The sequence below is a fragment of the Vulpes vulpes genome, chromosome 11 (genome assembly GCF_048418805.1).
Source record: "Vulpes vulpes isolate BD-2025 chromosome 11, VulVul3, whole genome shotgun sequence".
NCBI classification, from domain to species: Eukaryota; Metazoa; Chordata; class Mammalia; order Carnivora; family Canidae; genus Vulpes; species Vulpes vulpes.
Window position 1 is genome coordinate 13365084 of NC_132790.1, and position 22095 is coordinate 13387178.

The following is a 22095-nucleotide window of genomic DNA, read 5'->3' on the forward strand; positions in this document are numbered from 1 at the left end:
GATAATTTGTCTTTGAGATTAAAGAATTTTATCTGTGTAAGTGTAGGATAATTTTATCTGCTATGTTGTATGCATTTTTCCAGATGAACTGTATGTTATTCTTCCTAGTTCTTAATACTTTTCTGCTAACGTACAGTACTGCATTACATATGAAGGGATGACAAGGTGAAAATAAGCTGTTGTTTGCTTTATAAAAGGTAAATGCATACAATGAAGAAAATTTATAAAAACTAATAGTACTTTTTCATTCCTCTTATTTCAAAAATAACAAACATAGCTCTTCTTGATATTTATAGCATCAGTAACCTTTTTGGTGCTCTCCTTAGGTAGACTGCAGCAATATTGGTTAAGTTAAAAATATTAAAGAGAAATAGAAAATAAATATCAATACATTATTTGTTTTTAGTGTCAAGACCGTGAAATCCTTTGAGCTTATTTTAACCTCATTTATGGAAATTCTGCCTAAGGGAAAATAGCTTATTTTTAGAGACCTCTTGTTCTTATGCACTGATGATACTTTAAAAATATTTACAATTTGCCCTCCAAAAGTTTTTTTTAAGTTGATATTAAAATAATTGGGAAGTTTTAAAAACTAACAATTAACAAGTATTGTTGAGGTACTGCACTCATTTTAGGAGAGATTCAGAAATTTGTTGGTGTACCATCATGGAATGCTTTAATACCACATAGGGAACAATTAGAGGACAGCAGGGCACCAAACTGGTAGTGAGTTGTAGTAAAATTAGAGTTCAAAGAAGGAATCAATATCAACTTGAGTAGATGAAAATGAAACTTGAACCTAATCCTTGAATGATTAGATAGATGACAGGTATTCCTGCCAGGGACTTCTGGAGATAACTTTGACTAGATTTGAAGGTGGAGGTCTATGAATAGTATTAGAGTCCCATTGACAAATGAAAAAAAAAAATGAGGTTAATAAATTTGCCCAAGACCATCTAACTTCTCAATGGCAAACCTAAAATTTATAAAACAAGTTTCTCATTCTTTTTGTTAAGATTTTCAGTAACTTATGGTACATTTTAAATACATATAAAGTAGAGAAAATAGGTATAATAAACCTCTCTGTACCTCTCAGCTTCAAGTTATATCAACTCTTGGCCATTTGTGTTTTATCTGTGCTTCTACCCTTCTCTCATCCTTTTTTTTTTTTTTTATTTTATCTTGTGTATTTTATTTAGGGCTATTTGAGCAATAGAAGGCCAGATTAAACACTGGCTTAAGTTAGAGATTTATTTTTCTTGTATGTAAATTCACAGATCAGGCAATGAATGCCTGATATGGATTTAGTGGCTTAAAGATCAAAAAATCTCTGATTTTCTTGGCTTTCTCTCGTGATCACAAGATGGTTTACTATAGCTCCAGGCATCATGTCTACCTTCCAGAGAAGAATGAGGTTGAAGGGAGAAGGGACATTAAGAAAGGGGTTTCATTTATATTAGTGAATTAAATTTCTCAGAAATTTCCAGCAGGCATCTGCTTATAAATCATTGGCTAGAACTATGTTATATGGTCTTCTCTGGATCATAGAGGCTAAGAAATGTAGGTGGGCACATTGCCACCTCAAACAGAGTTGGGGATTTAAGTTTATAAAAAGAAAATGTCTCCATCTGTTTTGGCATCTATAACGGAATACCATAGATTGGGCAGCTTATAAACAAATTTATTTCACATGGTTCTGGAGGCTAGAAAGTCCCAAGTTCAGGGTGCTGACACATTTGATATCTGGAAAGGATTCACTTCCTGGTTCAAGATGACTGTCTTTTTGCTGTGTTTTCACATGGTGGAAGGGATTAGGGATCTCTCTGGGGTCTTTTTTATAAAGTATTAATCCAATTTATGAAGGCTTTGCCCTCAAGACCTAATTACCTCCTCACTTTCAAATACTATTACATTGGAGGAATACATTTCAATATTTGAGTTTTGGGGGATACAAACATTTAATCTTTAGCAGTAAAGAAATAAGCATATTTTATTGACTCAGTTTTTGTGCGTAATTTTTGAAAATTGTTATGTAAATTTATATTTTGCTCTATTCATATTTGGGAATTGCCTGCATTTTCCAGGTTTTTAATTTTTTTCTTGTACTTTTCCTTACCTTCAGGGATAAAAATAAATTTCTTGAATTCTAAAAGTAATAATAATAATTACTATATATGTGTGCTTACTGTTGAGATTTGAGGGCTTGGTGGGTATTGCCTTATGAGTTCATTTCCATCTAATAAACTTTAAGGTACTTTCTTTTCTGAATTTTTTTTTTAATGTAGATTTGGTATGTATATAAAAGACAAGACAAGCTAATCTCAACAAAGATGGACTTCAGGGTGCCTGTGGCTTAAGCAAGTGCATACAAATAAATTAGTTAAAAAATTACTGAACTTTGTTTCTTTCTGAGTAGTTCTGTAGTTAATACTTGTATGGAGAAGTTTGTAGCTTGCTGAGAGGTTAAGTATTTCAGTTGAAGTGTGTTTGGTCTGAATTGAAACAACTTTCTTTAAATTATAAATTATAAGAGTTTTTGATATTTAAAAAGGAAAAAGAAAGCACCTTTTCTGTACAAGTGACATTACGATGGCTAGATTGACAATATGCCTACTAAAAGCTCTTGAATACTTGAATTGGGTTGAATACAATTATTTAAAACTCAGATCTGCAGTCTGCTCAGGTTACTAAAGATAAACGCATCATACATTCAATATCAGACTTTGCCGCAAGGTTTCATTCCCACATACAAGTACGCATGCTCCTTTCTTCTGAGACTGCGTGAAGATTGAGCTTTACAGTTTCCTTTTTAAGTCACTTGGTAGTTCCAGCAATAGTTTAGAAATAGAAAAGTTTGGTTGCTTTAAAAAACAGTTTTTGAGTGGATTCTTAAGTACAATATTTTTTCTTTGATTTTAAAGAGAAGCTTTACTGCCCAGAACGGGTGTACAATAAAACATCGAAAGGAAAAAAGAAAGTTAGCTGCATCCTAGTTTTCTAAAATCTGGCAAGCTGGCACAGCTAGAATTAGCATTACAGATGGCATTTGGCAACATAGCTACATATCACTAAGCCCTCATCTCCTGAGTTTTCTTCAGCTTGTCTATCAATTACAATATCCAATCGCTGCACAGAGATGGAGAAGTGGGATGATCACAGCTCACACGATGCTGTTTGGTTAGAAACGTCAGTGCTGCACAACCCACGGCTGAGTCAGTGTCTGTGAGAAAATGAACTGAATTAATATATAGAGGGGGTTGTATCTGAACATTTACAGCCTAAATAACCGCAATAGCATTATTACACAGTAGAGGGAGGAAAGCTAGAGGAAGTCTCTGGACAGGGGAGGTAGGGGGAGACTGGGAAATTTTCTGATTGTTCAGAGGATTCTTGAAGATGATGGAAATATCAGATGTGCTAAAGTTTCCTAGTAATGCCCAAGGATGCTGACCTGGCTTTCAGTGCTGCATTGTTTGAAAAAGCAGAGTCCCTTTATACTCTGATTTCAGAATTTTTTTCTTGTTTCTGTGTGTCTACCTTGGCATATACTAAAGTAAGGTGTGTATTCATTTATTACAAGATATCACTGGGCTGTAATTCTATACATCTATGAATATGAGAGAGATTGAGAAAGATATGTTTGGCCTTTGTTTCATTATGATCATTTACTTCTCTGGATGAAAAAGATCATATATCTTAATTGTCTTTTTCTTAATGGCAAATTATTTAAAAGAAATGGAGTGTGTTTTTATTGTTTTCATGGGTTTGATGCTTTGTTTTTTTATCTTGTTTAAAGTATTAGAATCTTCATGTAACTTGAATGTTTGGTATTGTTTTTTATGAATATCATAAAAAATTTAAGGAAAGGCTAACTTAAGATATTTTCAATATATTTGAAAATTTAATTCAAGATAGACAAATGAAATAGTTGAAATAATTTCCTAAAGAAGAGAGTAAATGTATTTTTTACTTTTGGATGAATTAGTGATTAGTGGAATCACTTATGTAGTAGTATTTTACAGAACTGAATATATTTGATAAATTTTAATTGGTTAAAATGACTTTTTTCTTAGTCTCTTAGAATGTAGACTGAATAGATGATCTAGATGCTGCCATTGAACCAGAGAGTAAGTCAGATAAGTTTTTGGATTATCGCAAATTGATTTTCAGTCAGACAGAATTTCTAAATAAAGATAACTGTTTTTGCTTTGAGATTTTAAATTTTGACAAGTGACATTGCTTACTTTATTTGGAATTTTTAGCTCAATATTAAACACTTTGATTGTTTTCTTTTGTCTTTATCATTCCTGTCCTACTGACCCTTTATTTTGTAGGAATTTGGGAGAATATACATTTTTAAATTATTTTATTTTTAATATTTTTAAATCATAACAGCTTTTCCTTGAAATGAGAGGAAGTTCTTGTGATTTCCCCCATTTAATTTCTAGGAGTTAGAATGGTCATCTTGATGATTGTCACAACTTATTTATATGATTAAGGTATCTTGTGGTATGTTGTATTGGATTTTTTAAATTTTATTTTGTGGTTTAGTGTTCAGAAATGTTTTTCTAAGCTTGTTTTAGAAATAGAGTCATAAAAGCAGAAATCTTAAGCTAGACCTTTTTGTCTTATACTTTATAGAATATTTTTTCTGGTTTTGATTTTTAAAAAAATAATGCCTGTGTTTGTAAAAGTGATACATATTCATTACATGAATTTGATAAATATGGAAAGCATGTAAAAGAAAACAAAAATATTAAAGTATTTTTGATTATAGCTTAAATATTTTAGCATATAACCTATTTTTGTGTATGTATAAAAATATAAAATCACGTATATTTAAAACTGGTTTTGAAGTATTACTACTATATGTACTGTTATATAACTCATTTTTTTTAACAATTAGTCATGAACATCCCCTATGTCAAAAAGTAGTCTTTTATAGCATAATTCTTAAGAACTGCATAGTGTTTTGTGTGTATATATTTTGTAATTTGTCAATTTGAGTTTTCCTGATTTTTGATTAGAGAGAAGATCATGATTCCACTGGGTAAATTTCTCTAAAAAAGGAAAAATGTCTTAGGGAGTTAAGTAAAAATGTAATTTTGATATTTTTCGGGCAGAGAAAGATCCTTAGTGTGACTACACAATTAACTCTTTAAAGATATGCACTACTTGTAAAAGCAAGCAAATAGCTAAGGTTGCCATAATAAAGTATAGAAAATAAATCTTTATAACAATTAGGAAAACAAGAGCTCAGATGAGCTAATGAGACTTTTAAATATTGCTAAGATCAACCAAGAGTTTCTTATATTACATTTAAAAAGGTAATTAAGGAAAGTGTAATAATAATGCCTGACAATGAAGGAAGAAAAAAATTCCTTAGCTCTTATTTATAAGCTTCTTTGTTAAAAAGGAAGAGCAAATTATTACCACCAATAATTACAACAAAGTGGACATTGTGAAGGAGGGCATAAAAATCAAGATAGAGATAGAAGATGAAGAATGTATCTAGTTAAATGAGTTTTCTAGGCCAGTTGAAACATCTTATATTTATAAAAGGAGTTGCCTGAAAAAATTTTAAAGTTAATGTATTATTTATGATTTCTAAAGGTTTTAGAATACCAGTGGAATAAAAGATGGGGGATTCTAGGTCTGATTTTGAGAAAAGTGGATTTTACAACAAAAAATGAAAAGGGTAGTTTATGACTAACTTGAAGAAAAATAGGTTAAAAATGATCCTGAATGGGTTTGCTAAAAATAGATTGTCAGAGCAATTTTCTGATATACTTAGTAGACTAGTAGCACTATAATGTATTTGGACTTAAGCTTAGTTTTTGGTAAAGTCTTTTTTTATATTCTTCGGTATATGGTGAAGGAAAAATGAATTGTTGTTTGTGTTAATCAGCACAGTTTTGATTTTGAATGACCTTACCCAAAGATTATTGATCTTGAAAGGTGGCTTTGTTTTTTGCTTTGCCTCATTGCACATCTGGAGAAGGCAAATTATCAAATTTATAGGGGACACTGAAAAAAGGATAGGAAATAATAAACTAAATGATCCAAAATGATCTGAGTTTGTATTGTTGGACTAAATTTAAATGATTTTTTTTGGAGTATACATAAGGCCTGAAAAACACTAATATACATTGTTAGCATGGCTTTACAACATCACACATGGAAAAGACCTGGGGGTGTTTTTTGGCAGTAAACTTGATACAAGAGTACAATATGGCATTTATCATTCCATTTTCTCTCCCACCCTCCCTGCTAAAAAGAAAAAAAAATCATAATTGATGGAAAAGAAGGCTAGAGCCACTCTATTGTACACCAGAATATTATTGTCTTTTTAGTTCTATGTATATTCAAAGGAAGGATGTGAAGAAACTGGAAACCGTATAAGCTTAAGGAACTGATTTGAGGTCTTGGGGACAGCTCTGATTGATATTAAGGAATTTCATTATAAGACATATTTAGATATGTGAAGAGTTACCCTTTGGAAAGGACACTAGACTTAGTTTGAGTCAGACTTGTTTGAGATTGAAAGCATGAGCTCTGAAGTTGAACTGTTTAGTTCACATCTCAGACCTGCCATTTAATTTGCTATCTGATTTTAGGCGAGTTCCTTAGCCTTTAAGATTCCATTTTCTCAACTGGGGATGGTTTTGAGGATTAAATGAAAATATATGTAAAGTGCTCAGAATTATACCTGGCATGTATTAAAGGCTCAGATCTTAGTGTTGTTATTATTATTGTTATTTGTTCTAGCAGGGCAGTGGTTTTCAACTAGTGGCATGATTTTGCCCTTCATTGGGCTTTGGCAATGTCTGAGGACATTTTTGGTTGTTAACAACTGGGAGGAGGGAGGGAGTTTTACTATCTAGTGGGTGGAGGCCAGGGGTGCTACTAAACATTCTACAATACATGGACAGCTCCCTGCAATAAATAATTAACTGATCTAAAACCCTGAACTAGAGTCTGATGACAAGGCTTATTTTTTTTATTTTTTAAAGATTTTATTTATTTATTCATGAGAGACACACGGGGGGGGGGGGGGTGGGCAGAGAGAGGCAGAGACACAGGCAGAGGGAGAAGCAGGCTCTGTGCAGGGAGCCTGACCTGGGACTGGCTCCCTGGTCTCTGGGATCAGGCCTTGGGCTGAAGGCGGCGCTAAACCTCTGAACCATCTGGGCTGCCCCAATGACAAGGTTTAATTAAGCTTTAATGATAAGAAAAATTGTAGAAGAGTCAGAGCTTTCCAAAGATTGAACAAAACTGCTAAAAAGAAAAACCAGGTTACCCTTTCCTGTCATTAAAAGCAGTAAGTCAGCCAATTCATGGGGACCTGGTTAATGAGACTCAGAAATTGGAGAGGTATTTGGATTACATTTTCTAAAAGGGTTTTCTTAAACTTAGATTCTATGTTTCTGTGGGTATTTCTCAAGATACTCAAGTGTATTGAATGACCGGTTATAAAGTGTGGCCTCTGATGCAAATTCTTTCATTCTTTAATTTTATCAATCTAATTTAGTTTTGCAGAGTAGTTTAGATTTTTAATTTTAATTGTTTTATTGCTTTTAAGTTTTAGTATGAGGATAGAGGAGGGAATTTAATGGAATAAGTTCAGTTTGTGTTTTTACAAGACCATTTAGAAGTACAAGTAATTGTGGAATTGCCATAATTTATTTCTAGAAACATGTTTTGTGAAACTGATTTGTTAAAATACTGATAACTGGACACATCTAAAATTAAAATTAAAATCTCGTATTTGTATTTCATACCTTTTTCCCCACTGGTTTATTTGTCCCCCTTTAGTAATAAGTAGGACAGATGCTCCAAAAGGTTTTTTAAAATAATTAAAATTTTTTGAAGCACTTTTAAATGTATGTGATTATATATGCATTATATTATCAATGAATAGCATATATAATATAATCATGAAAATAATATAATCATGAATAGCAACTTGCACGAAGTACCCAGTAAACATTTGAATGAATGACTATTGACTATTCAGTAGATACAAAATATATCTGACCATTAATTTAGATCTGTGCAATTTTTAATAGTGCTTAGCTACATGTATGTGTATATATATTTAAATTTGATTAATTGACATATAATGTATTACTAGTTTCAGAAGTAGAGGTCAGTTATTCATCAGTCTTATGTAACACTCTATGCTCATTACATCACATGGCCTCCTTCATCTTGTTTTTTCACCCTCTTCCCCTATGATCCTCTGTTTTCATGATAATTGTCTTTCTCTGATTGACTTATTTTGTGTATATTTTGAAAGAGTTACTATTTTAGAGAATATGGGGGCTAGAAGGGGAAAGGGAGAGATATTAATAGTGGTATATATCCATTTTTAAAAAAGATTTATTCATTATTAGAGTGTGTGTGGAGTAGAGGGGGGAGGGTGGGAGAGAGAATTCCAAGCAGACTCCATGCTGCCTGTCTTGGGGCTTGATCCCATGGCCCTAAGATCATGACCTGAGCTGAAATCAAGAGTCCTGACATTGAATAGAATGGACCACCCAGGTGGTCCTCGTGGTTAGCTCTATTTTAAAACTATTTTAAAAAATTTTCTATGGTAGGGAGTTGCTTAATGTCACTCCTAAGTATTAGTAGTTTCCAATTCCCAAATTTTTATCTCTAACCTGGACCTTTCCCCTCAACTTTAGACTTACGTGTCTGACACTTCTTATTTGATATCTGCATTTGGATGTTGAATAAACCTCTCTTTAACATGTCTTGATGTACCTACACTTTCCATACTTAATCTTCCCGCTCTCATTGTCATACAGTAATTGGAACTTCGATTATTCTGGTTGCTCAGACCAAAAATCAATCATCCTCGACTTCTCTGTCTCACCTTGTACATTTAATCTCTGAAATTTCAAAGTCTTATTATTCAAAATGTATAGTCTAGTCCACTCTTTGCCATGTGCCCTACTACGGCCCTGGTCCAAGTCACTTCTGGCTCTCACCTGAATTATTAGCAGTAGCCTGTAAATTGATCATTTGATTCTACATTTGCATCCTTTCTTCCATTGTCTACTTGATCTAACATAAGTTAGATTGTGTAACTTACACTTCACTGGTACCCATATCCTGCAGATCAAAAACAAAACCTATTTATTTTTTAAAGTTTTAAAAAAGATTTTATTTATTTTTATTTATTTAAGAGAGGGTGAGAGGAAGGGGCAGAGGAAGGGAGACGGAGTAGCAGACTCCCCATTGATCAGGGAGCCTGACCTGGGGCTTCATCCCATAACCCAGAGATCATGACCTGAGCCAAAGGCAGACATTTAATTGACTGAGCCACCCAGGTGCCCTGCAAAAACCCTTTAAACATTTTTTTGAGACCCTTCATAATCTGTTCCTAGTTTTATTTCTCTGACCTCATCTTTTTTTTTTTTTTTTTAAGATTTGTTTGTTTATTTGAGAGAGAGGGAGGGAGGGTGTGTGAGCAAGGGGGAGGGGCAGCGGGAGAAGGATAAGCAGACTCCTCACTGAATGCAGAGTGCAGAGCCTGATGTATGGCTTGATCCCACAACTGGAGATCACAACTTGAGCCAAAACCAAGAGTGAGATGCTTAACTGACTGCACCACCCAGGTGCCCCTGAGCTCATCTTTTAACATCGTCCTTGCTTTCCGTGCTTCTCCTATCCTGGCCTTCTTGAATGCCTTGAAAAAGTTAAAAATTACTCTTGCCATAGTGTCTTTGCACCCTCATATGTTCTCAAAGTTCTCTTTCTCTCTTCCTTAGATCTTTACTCAGACCTCTTCTCAGACAGTCCCACCTTGACCACTCTATGTAAGATAGAAACGTGTACTTCAAAATGACTCTCCGTCCTCTTTATCTGCTTCATTTTTTCCTCATAGCACTTATCAGCATATAATATTTAATGTATTTGTTTGTACATATTCTGTGTTTTTCTCCCCTAGATTGTATTAATTTTTAGGGCACAGACTTTCTTGGTTATATCCATCAGTACTAGATAGTAAATAGCATATTATTGGATAAGTTTGATAGCATATCCACGAATATTTGGTAGATTGAATGCAGTTAAAACAAATTTTTGGGATAAAGGATAGGAGGGTAAGAGTGCTTTTAGTTACTATAGTTTAGTTGTCATTGAATGTTGTAAGCACCTGATACCTATTGATGAATTAAAGCTATGCTATTTTTTAGAACTGAAAAAATTAGCAATATAACATTTAGATATAATTTTAATTCAGAGACTCCTCAGTTTGGAGAGGTGCTTGCCTAGCAACATCTTCCTTTATTAAAAAAGTTCAAGGGATCCCTGGGTGGCTCAGTGGTTTAGCGCCTGCCTTTGGCCCAGGGTGCGATCCTGGAGTCCTGGGATCGGGTCCCGCATCAGGCTCCCGGCATGGAGCCTGCTTCTCCCTCTGCCTGTGACACACTCTGCCTCTCTCTCTCTCTCTCTCTCTCTCTCTCTCTCTCTCTCTCTCTCTCGATCATAAATAAATAAATAATTCTTTAAAAAAAAAAAAAGTTCAAAAGCCAGGAAAAAAGTAATAGACATTTTGAAAGTCAAAAAATTTTCAAATTCCTTTGCTGTTTGCATGAAATTAGTTTTTATCAGTTGGAAAACTTGATTAGTAAAACGTTAAAGCTTTGCCCTTAAAGGTTACTTTCTTCCAGAATTTTTAGTATCTAGGTGTTCATTTGACTTCACAGAGAAGATGCTCTTAGAATGGTCATGCAACAGTATACAAACTTTCTTTTATTAAAATTCAGGTATTATTAACATATAATGTTATATTAGTTTCAGGTGTACAATCTAATGGTTCAACAATTCTGTAGATACCTCATTGCATGTCACAATACTCTCCTTTATCGATTTCTCCCATTCTCCCTACCCACCTCCCCCTCTGGCAACTACCAGTTTGTTCTCTGTATTTAAGAGTGGGTTTTTTTTGGGGGGGGGGTGTCTCTTTTTTTATCTTTGTTTTGTTTCTTAAATTCCACACATGAGTGAAATCATATGGTATTTGACTTTCTCTGAATGACTTATTTCACTTACATTATACCCTCTAGGTCCATCCTTGATGTTGCAAATGGCAGGATTTCATTCTTTTTTATATCCATTGTATGTATGTATGTGTATATCTATATACACCGCATCTTTATCTATTCACCTATCAGTGGATGCTTGGGTTGCTTCTATTATCTTGGCTATCATAAATAATACTTTGGTAAACATAGGGGTGCATTTATCTTTTTGTAATTTCTTTGGGTAAATACCCAGCAGTGGAATTACTGGATAATAGGATAATTCTATTTTTAATTTTTGAGGAACCTTCATACTGTTTTCCACAGTGGCTGCACCAATTTTCATTCCCACGAACAGTGTACAACAGTTCTTTTTTCTGTGGAACTTCCTTGCTTCTGCCTTACTAGAGTTGCTGACATGTCTGACAATGGGATTTTTAAGAAGAGAGAGAGGTTAGGACTAGTATTAAGGCTACTTTTGGGCTATATTTCTTGCTGTGGTTGTCTTTAGTGGGGAAATCTGGGATTTAAGTATCATTTAAAATATTTCTGTGGAAAAAATGGATCAAACCACATACTTACAGTTGACTTTTGAGAGCATAGTTCAGTCCTCATTTGAGAGCTGCCCTTTTCAGTAATTAGCCTTTGTTCCTTGGGGAACTGATCATGTATTAAGCAGAACAAAAAGCTTATATAAAGGCTAATGGACAAAAAAGGGGAAAGATGAGAGAAGTTTGCATTAAATCTGTTGAAGGTAGATTTAGAAGTTTGATAGCATTTCTTCTATCATCCCAGTTACTGACATTTAGCATAGGAATGGGAAACATTTTCTATAAGGGGTTGAATAGTAAATATTTTTGGCTCTGTGGACTACACAGTCTGTTGCAGTCACTCACTTTTGCCATATAGAGTGAAAACGGCCGTAAATCATGTATAAATGAATGGATGTAGTCGTGTTTTAATAAAACTTTATTTACAAAATCAAGTAATGGGTTGCATTTGGCCCATGAGCCATGGTTTTGCATCTCTTAACACCTTAAAAATGCTTATAAAAGCACATGCAAATTAAGCACTTAACAATATATTAATATGAAATAAAAGGCTTAGTTAAGAATGCTAAAACATAAGATTATACTTGTTACAGTAATAAAAACAGCTTAATTTTCCCCAAAATAAAAATATGATTTAAAATTGTTTAAGATTTTATTTATTCATGAGAGAGAGAGAGAAGCAGAGACATATGTAAAGGGAGAAGCAGACCCCTGTGGGGAACCTCATGTGGGACTTGATCCCAGGACCCTGATCCCAGGACACCCATCCCAAGACCCCAGGATTACGACATGAGCAGAGGTAGATGCTCAACCGCTGAGCCACCCAGGCGCCCCAAAATACTGCTTTTTTTTTTTTTTTAAGGACAGACTAATGGATAGGAACATGTAATGCAATTTACAAGGATGCTTACCTCATGTTAAAGAAAAAGTAGATGTTAAAACCTTGATTAAATGTTGAAAGCAACTTGTAAAGCTCTGTATCTCAGTATGTGTACGCGCGCGCACACACACGGTAGTGTTTGACAAGGAATAAACTCAAGGAGAAAATGCTTAGATACTATATATACCTCAAAACTTCAGCTAAATTCAACAGATGTTAATAAGGTGCACCAGGTTATGATAGTTGCTGGAACTGTTTAAAGATATGTAATATAATTCCTCAAACTAGGAAAGTGCTACCACATATGGTACCATTTGTATTCTACATAAGGGTGCCACATATAAGTGAATACGATTAACTTTGTAGGTATTTTACTTTTGTGTATTTGTTACAACTAGTATCTGTTGGATAGCAGCAGTGCTTACTAATAGTTACTTCTGGAAATTTTTCATGTATAATTTCCTTCCATTTTCTTTGTTCTCTCTGAACATAATCATTTGAATGTTGAGCTACATTCATCAGTTCTCTAATTTTCTCACCCTTTCTTATTTTCTATTCTTTGTCTTTCTTTTATTCCCAATTTAATCTTTTGGTAACCTTCTGGTAACCTTTAAAAGCTTCTGCTCTTGTGTTTTGAATTTCTGAGAACTCTCATTCTCTCTCTCTTAACAGTATCCCTCTCCTTGTGTTAAGGAAATAATATCTCTTCAAATCAGAGTTTATTAATTGTAGTTTTGCTTTTTTTTGTCTCTGCATTGTCTATTGCCTTTTTTGTTACGTTTGTTAAACTTCTTCTTGTGAAACAGTTTTAGATTGACAAGAAATTGCAAGTATTGTCCAGTGATTTCCTTGGTTCTCTTCACCCAGCTTCCCTTAATAACATCTCACATAAGTGTAGCACATTAGCAAACAAGGAAATTGACATTGGTACAATATACAATACATAAACTGCAGACATTGGTTTTTATATGACCTTCTTTTTTCTGGTGTATATTCTGTAATATTTTATCAAACGTATAGATTAGTGTAACTGCCTCCACAATTAGGATACAGAATGTTGCCATCACCACAAGCAGACTCCCTCATGCTGTCTCTAGAGGCACATCCTTTCCTCCCATTGTTAACCTCTGGCAACCCCTGATTTGTTCTCCATCACTATCAAAATTTTGTCATTTTGAAAATATTAAGTAAATGTAATCAGTGTGTAAACTTTTGGGTTTGGGTTTCTTCATTTCATATAATAACCTTGCATCCATTCATATTGTTGTACATGTCAGTAATTCTTTTTTAATTTTGGAGTACTACATTCCCTGGATGTACACAGTTTATTTATCCTTTCAGAGTGGCATGGTTTTTGTTATATACTTTGCAATACTGGTGGGCTTTTCAATTCTATACATATTACTTTACTATTTTTCCCCCTGCAGGAGTTTTTTAGTTTCATTGAACAAAATGAAGGAGACTCTTAAAATTCTCTTCAGTCTTTAGGAACTTGCCTGCCATTGCAATCTGTTGCCATAATTGGAAATTTTAAACAAATTAGGTGGCAGGGTCATAAGCAGAAATTCATACAAAATGAATATTCTGAAATTTGATATAAATAGATACTTGCTTTTGAGGGTGAACATTTTAGTAAGATTTAAGTATTTAAATCTCATTAAAGCAGTTGATTGACCTCATGCTTCAAAGCATGGTTTTAAAGTGAAAAATTGGTGTAAGATAAATAGCATTATTAGCTTATAAAGTTGCAAGATTTAAAAATGGAAATGTTTTGATTTGGCGGTAGGATTTGTAGTTTACTTACATAACAAGAGGTGCTGTGAGTGATCTTTCTTATTAATGAAAATTGTGATTGTAAGTACTATTGGGCAATAGATCTGTGAGGTTTTCAAGTGGTGATCAGTTGGAGATGGTAGTTGTTTTGAATCTTATTGTAGGAATGCTTTTGGTTTCATGAGGACATGAACAATATTATAAGAGGGAATGCAAGAATCTATGTTGGTTTTTGAAAGAGAATTCAGAATTTATTAGAAGAAAGGCATGACTTTTATAAGTGTTACTGAAATGATTAACTAGAAACTTCCTGGGAGAATAGCCTTAACCAAGCCATGTTTCAGCCAAGGGGCCAGTTCTAGTTCTGGTGTAGAATTTGGTAAATTTTGATATAGGTACCCACTTATGAAACTTCAGTGCAATCAGGAGATGAACATATTCATCACATCCAAAAGTTCCCCTGAGGTCTTTAATTTTAATTATTATTATTATTTTTAAAGATTTTATTTATTTATTCATGGGAGACACACTCAAGAGAGAGGCAGAGACACAGGCAGAGGGAGAAGCAGTCTCTGTGTGGGGAGCCTGACGTGGGACTTGATCCTGGGACGCTGGGACCCTGGGACCTGGGGACCACGTGCTGAGCCAAAGGCAGACAACCACTGAGCCACCCAGGCATCCCCCTTTCTTTTTTTAATTGAAGTATAATTAACATATGTTAGTTTCAAGTGTAAACATATTGATTCAACAATTCTATATATTCATTCAGTGCTCCAGGTACATATAATGTTTATATATATATATTTAAGATTTAATTCATGAGAGACACAGAGAAAGAGGCAGAGGGAGAAGCAGGCTCTCTGCAGGGAGCCTGTTGGGGAACTTGATGCTAGGATCCTAGGATCATGCCCTGAGCCAAAGGCAGTTGCTCAACCACTGAGCTACCCAGGCGTCCCAATTACTACAATATTATTGACTGTATTCTTTATGATGTACTTTCCATCTCTGTGACTTATAACTGGAAGTTTGTATCCCTTAATGCTCATTATCTATTTCACTCATCCCCCCTACTGACTCCCTCTCTGGGAGCCACCAGTTCTCTATATTTCAGTATCTGTTTTTTGGGTTATTTTCCATGTTCATTTGTTTTGTTTTTTAGATTCTGCATGTAAGGGAATCATAAGGTATTTGTTTCTTTCTGACTTACTTCATTTAGCATTATACCCCCTAGGTTCATTCCTATTGTTGCAGATGGCAAGATTTCATTCTTTCTTTTTTTTTTTTTTTAAGATTTTTAAATTTATTTATCCACGAGAGACACAGATAGAGAGGCAGAGACACACACAGGCAGAGGGAGAAGCAGGCTCCATGCAGGGAGCCCGACGTGGGACTCGATCCCGGGTCTCCAGGATCAAACCCGGGGCTGAAGGCGGCGCTAAACCGCCGAGCCACCCGGGCTTTTCCCAGATTTCATTCTTTTCTATAGATATATTCTGTTATAGGAAACCTGGGTGGCTCAGCGGTTTGGCGCCACCTTCGGCCCGGGGCGTGATCCTAGAGACCCGGAATCGAGTCCCACGATGGGCTCCCTGCATGGAGCCTGCTTCTCCCTCTGCCTGTGTCTCTGCCTCTCTCTCTCTCTCTCTCTCTCTCTCTCTCTGTCTCTCTCTGTCAATAAATAATTTATGTATTCATGTCTCTCGTGAATTTATGTATTCATGTCTCTCTGTTATAGTATGTACTACATTTTCTTTATCCATTCATGTATCATTGGATATTTGGGTTGCTTCCATATCTTGGCTTTTGTAAATGATGCTGCAGTAAACATAGGAGTACGTATATCTTTTTGAATTAATTCTTTTGAGGAACATCCACCACTGTTTTCCACAGTGGCTGAACCAACTTACATTCCCAACAACTGTGCAGGAGGGTTCCTTTTTCTCCACATTTTCAACAACGCTTATTTCTCAACTTTTTGATTTTAGCCATTATGACTGGTGCAAGGTGATATCTCATTGTGGTTTTGATTTGCATTTCTCTGATGATTAGTGATGTTAAGCATCTTTTCATGTGTCTGTTGATCATCTGAATGTCTTTGAAAAAATGTCTACTTCTGCCTATTTTTTAATCACATTATTTGGGGGTTTTTTTTGGTATTGAGTTGTCTTCATATTTTTGGATATTAATGCCTTATCAGATATATCATTTGTAAGTATCTTCCCCCATTCAGTAGGTTGCCTTTTTGTTTTATTGATGGTTTCCTTTGCTGTACAAAAGCTTTTTATTTTGGTGTATTTCAAATAGTTTAATTTTACTTTTGTTTCCCTTACCTGAGGAGACATATTCATAAATATGTTGCCGAGGTCCAATGTCCAAGAAATTACTGCCTATGTTTTCTTTTAGGAGTATTAATCCTTTTCACATTTTTTCTTTTAAAGATTTTATTTATTTGCTCATGAGAGACACACACAGAGAGAGAGAGAGAGAGAGAGGCTCAGAGAGACAGGCAGAGGGAGAAGCAGGCTCCATGCAGGGAGCCTGATGTGGGACTCGATCCTGGGTGTCTCCAGGATCACGCCCTGGGCTGAAGGAGGTGCTAAACCGCCAGGATCACGCCCTGGGCTGAAGGCAGCGCTAAACCACTGAGCCAACTGGGCTGTCCACCGTCTCGCATTTTGATTTTTATTTTTGTGTATGGTGTAAGTAAATGGTTCCATTTTTTATTCTTTTGCAGGTAGCTGTTCAGTTTTCTCTGTACCAGTTATTGAAGAGACTGTCTTTTCCCCATTGTATATTCTTGCCTCCTTTGTTGTAGATCAATTAACCATATAAGCATGAACATGTTTCTGGGCACTCAAATCTGTTCCATTGGTCTTTATGTCTGTCTTTGTGGCTGTACCTCATGGTTTTGATTACTATAGCTTTGTAGTGTATCTTGAAATCTGGGATTGTGATACTTCCAGCTTATTCTTTTTCAAGATTGCTCTGGCTATTTAGAGTTTTTTGTTGTTCCATACAAATTTTAGTATTATTTGTTCTGGTTCTATGAAAAATGGTATTGGTATTTTGATAGGGATTCCATTGAAGTTGTAAATTGTTTTTGGTAGTATGGACATTTTAATGATACTCTTCCAATCCATGAGCATGGAAGGTCTTTCCATTTGTGTTGCTTTCAATTTCTCTCATCAGTGTTTTACAGTTGAGTATAGATCTTTTAGTTCTTTGATTAAGTTTATTCTTAGATATTTTATTCTTTTTGGTGCAATTGTAAATGGGATTGTTTTTTTAATTTCTCTTTCTGCAGCTTTGTGTTATTAGTGTATAGAAATGGAACAGATTTCTGATACTGATTTGTGTCCTGCAACTTTATTGATTTCATTTATCAGTTCTAATAGTTTTTTGGTTGAGTCTTTAGGGTTTTCTTTATATACTATCTTGTCACCTACAAATAATGAGTTTATGTCTTTTTTAATTATTATTTTTTTATATTTTTTTTCTTTACCAATTTGAATTTTTTTTTCTTTACCAATTTGAATTTTTTTTTTCCAATTTGAATTTTTTTATATTTTTTTTCTTTACCAATTTGAATTTTTTTTTCTTGTGTGATTGTTGCAGCTAGGATTTCCAGTACTATGTTGAATAAAAGTGTTCAGAATGGATATCCTTATTCCTGATCTTAGAGGACAAGCTCTCAGTTGTTGTTTTTTAAAGATTGTATTTATTTGAGAGGGAGAGAGACCATAGAGGGAGAGTGAGAGGGAGAAGCAGACTCCTTGCTGAGTGAAGAACCCAATGTGGGGCTTCATCCCAGGACCCTGAGATCAAGACCTGAGCCAGAGGCAGATACTTAACCAAACTTAACCATCCAGGCTCACCAGGCTCTCAGTTTTTTACCATTAAATATGTTAGCTAAGGGTTTTTCACATGGCTTTTATTATGTTGAAGTTCGCTCCCTCTAAACCTGCTTTGTTGAGAGTTTTTATCCTGAATGGATGTTGTAGTTTGTCAAATGCTTTCTCTGAGATGATTATATGGTTTTTATCCTTTCTTTTGTTAATGTAACAAATCACATTGATTGATTTGCAAATATTGAACCACCTTCCATCCCTGGTAAACTTTACTTGATTGTGGTAAATTACCTTTTTAATGTTTTGCTGAATTCAGTTTGTTAATATTTTGTTGAGAATTTTTTGCATTTATATTTATCAGAGATCTTGGCCTGTAGTTTTCTTTTTCTGCAGTATTTTTGTCTGGTTTTGGTATCAGAATAATGCTGGTCTTGTCGAATTAATTTGGCAGTTTTTCTTTCTCTTCTATTTTTTGGAATAGTTTGAGAAGAATACAAATTAGCTCTTCGTGTTTGGTAGAATTCACCTTGGAAGCCATCTGGTCTTGCACTGTTCTTTGTTGGGGATTTTTTGATTACTGAATCAATTTCATTACTAGTAATTGATTTGTTTAGCTTTTCTATTTCTTCCTAGTTTTGAAAGGTAATATGTTTCTAGGAATTTATCCATTTCTCCTAGGTTGTCCAAATTTGTTGGCATACACTTTTTCATAATCTTTTATAATTCTTTGTATTTCTGTGGTGTTGGTTATTTTTCCTTCATTTCTGATTTTATTTATTTCAGCCTTTCTGTATTTTTCTTGGTGAATCTGGCTAAAGGCTTATTAATGTTTATCTTTTTAGGGAATCAGCTCCTGATTTCATTGATCTTCCTTACTGTTTTTTAATCCTCTATTTTATTTATTTCTGCTCTAATCTTTATTATTTCCCTCCTGCTAGCTTGGGGCTTTGGTTGTTCTTTTTCTAGCTTTTGAGTTGCTTACTTGAGATTTTTCTTGTTTCTTTAAGTAGGCCTCTGATGCTATAAACTTCTCCCTTAGAACTGCCTTTCTTGTGTTCCAAAGATATGGGCTGTTGTGTTTTCATTTTCATTTGTCTCCATCTCCATGTATTTTTTAATTTCTTCTTTGTTTTCTCGGTTGACCTATTCATTGTCTAGTAGCATGTTGTTTAGCCTCCATGTATTTGTGTTTTTTTCTGGATTCTTTTTTGTGATTGATTTCTAGTCTCATACCCTTGTGGTTGGAAAAGATGCTTAATATTTCAGTCTTCTTAAATTTATTGAGACTTGTTTTGTGGCCTAACATGATTTGTCTTGTAGAATGTTCCATGTGTACTCGAAAAAAATCTGTATGTTGCTGGTTTTGGATGGAATGTTTGTCTGTCTGGTCTAATGTGTCATTCAGTCACTGTTTCCTTGTTGATTTTCTGTCTGGATTATCTGTATATTGATGTAAGTGGGGCATTAAAGTCCCCTATTATTGTATTATTTTCAATTTCTCCCTTTATGTCTGTTAATAATTGTTTTATGCATTTAGTTGCTCCTATGTTGGGTGCATGGATATTTATAATTGTTACACCCTCCTGTTATATTGATCCCTTTATCATTTTGAAGTGCCCTTCTTTTTCTCTTGCTACAGTCTGTTATTCTGTTCTCTTCTATTTTACTCTTATTTTACTTTATTACTTTTTGCTACAGTGTTTTAAAATCTTTTATTTGATATAAATAATGCCACCCTGGGTTTTTTTTTCCCCACTTCTGTTTGCATGGTATGTTTTTCACTTTTAATCTGTACATGTGTTTAGGTTTGAAGTGAGTCTCTTGTAGGCAGTATATAATGGGTCTTGTTTTTTTATCCATTCAATCATGAGTGTCTTTTGATCAGAATCATTACTCCATTTATATTTAAAGTAATTATTGATAGGTATGTACTTATTGCATTTTTGTTCATTGTTTTCTGGTTGTTTTTTTAGTTCTCTGTTTCTTGTTCTCTTCTTTCATCATGGTTTGATGGTTTTCTTAGGTGTTATGCTTAGATTCTTTTCTTTTTATTTTTTGTGCATCTATTATAGGTTTTTGGTTTATGGTTACCATTAGGTTCATATAACATTTTACGTGTATAGAAGTTTATATTAAGTTGATGGTCACTTAAGTTCGAACATGTTCTAAAAGCACTAGATTTTTATCCTTCCTCCACATTTTAGATATGTGATGTCATATTTACATCTTTTTATTTTGTATATCCATTGACTTGAGTTTTGTGGCTATGATTGATTTTACTACTTTTGTGTTTCAACTTCCATACTAAATTTATAAGTGATTAATCAACTACTTTTATTATATGTTTGCTTTTAACTATGAAACTTTCTTTGATAATGTTCTTCTAGTTGTGGCCTTTTCAAAGACTTCTCCTTGGGGTCCTTTCTAACTCTTTCCTTCTGCCTCATTCAGTCCCCATATCCGTGCTCATACAAGCACCAGTATATTTTCTGACGCTAAACAGTAGTTTGTGTTTCCTAGAACTTGGTATAAATGTGTCCTTTTTTATTGTATGCATACAGCACAAATTATTTATCCAGTTCATAAACATTTAGGTTGTTTCTAGTTTGGGCTGTTACAAATAAAGCAACTAACAGTGTTTGTATCTTTTTTGCAGAGATAGGCTTTTATTTCTTTTGAGTAAATAGGTCAGATGGAATGGCTGGTCATATGGATAGTATATATTTAACTTCTAAGAAACTTTCAAACTGTTTCCCAAAACAGTTTTTAAAGTTATGGTACCATTTTACATTACCATCAGGAATCTGTGACAGTGTCATTTTATACAGGTATTCTTCAACACTTGATATAGCATTCTTTTTATTTAGCCATTCAAATAGATGTGAAATGGTGTTAAGTTGTGCTTTTAATTTGCATTTCCTTAATGAGTGATGATGTTCAGCTTCTTTTCATGTACTTATTTTTTTCATCTGTATATCTCAGATTTTTTACACAATGAGAGTGCTTTATATTTTAGAGACATGTTCTTTATCAGATATGTGATTTCACTCTAACAGTGTTTTTTGAAGAGCAAAATTCTTTAAATTTTGATGTAGCTCCAGTTCATCAGTTTATTTATTTACTTATTCTTAGAGAGCAGAGAGAGAGAGAGAGAATCTTAAACAGGCTCTACACCCAGTGTGGAGCCCACTGTGGGGCTTTGTTTCACAACCCGAAGATCATGACCTGAGCTGAAATAAAGTTGGCTGCTTAACCTACTGAGCCACTCAGGTGCCCCTCATCTATTTATTTTTTAATAATTTCTGCTTTTTTCCCCCTCAAACTTGTATAATTTTAGGTTTTAGATTTAGGATTGTGATCCACTTTGATTTCACTTTTGTACAACACAAGCTCTTCTCCTCTTGCCTGCAACGCCTTCCTACCCAGATGCTGGAGGTGTAGTATGCATTGTATATTTGTTTGTTTCAGCACTATTTTATGAAAAGACTTTTAAATTGACTTTGAACCCTTGTTGGAAATGAGTATGTAGGCCCTTTTCTGGTTCATTGATCTTGTTGTCTGTCATTACACCCGTAATGCACTGTGTTCATTCCTGTATCTTTATAATAAGCCTTGAAATTAGGTTGTGTTAATGTTCCATATCTGTTTTTTTTTTAAAAAGTTATGTAGGCTATTCTAGGTTCTTGCCACTTCTATATGAATTTTAGAACCAGTTTCTTTTGACTAAGAAACCACCAAGTTTTTTATTGGACTTATATTGTGGGTTTTAAAAAAAGATTTTATTTATTTATTATAATGATTTTATTTATTTTTTCATGCGAGACAGAGAGAGTGGCAGAGACATAGATAGGCAGAGGGAGAAGCAGGCTTCACGCAATGAACACGATGTGGGACTCAATGCTGGGCCTCTGAGATCACTCCCTGAGCTGAAGGCAGACACTCAACTGCTGAGCCACCCAGGCGTCCCAAGATTTTATTTATTTTATTGAGAGAGAAAGTGAGAGTGTGAACAC

At 34.4% G+C, this 22095-nt stretch overlaps 1 protein-coding gene across 8 annotated transcripts in view; it reads left to right on the forward strand.

Annotated features, from left to right (window-relative positions):
* The window catches only part of BTBD10 (BTB domain containing 10), a 77173-nt gene that overhangs the window by 25399 nt on the left and 29679 nt on the right, over positions 1-22095 (forward strand). The window contains exon 1 of one of the 8 annotated variants that reach the window (XM_026008221.2): positions 2776-3558. The exons of the other annotated variants lie outside the window; for them this stretch is intronic. Within the exon in view, the coding sequence (XP_025864006.1) occupies positions 3434-3558 (125 nt within the window). The 5' untranslated portion in view covers positions 2776-3433. Of the gene's footprint in view, positions 1-2775; positions 3559-22095 lie in introns of those variants that run through there. 8 annotated transcript variants of the gene reach the window in all.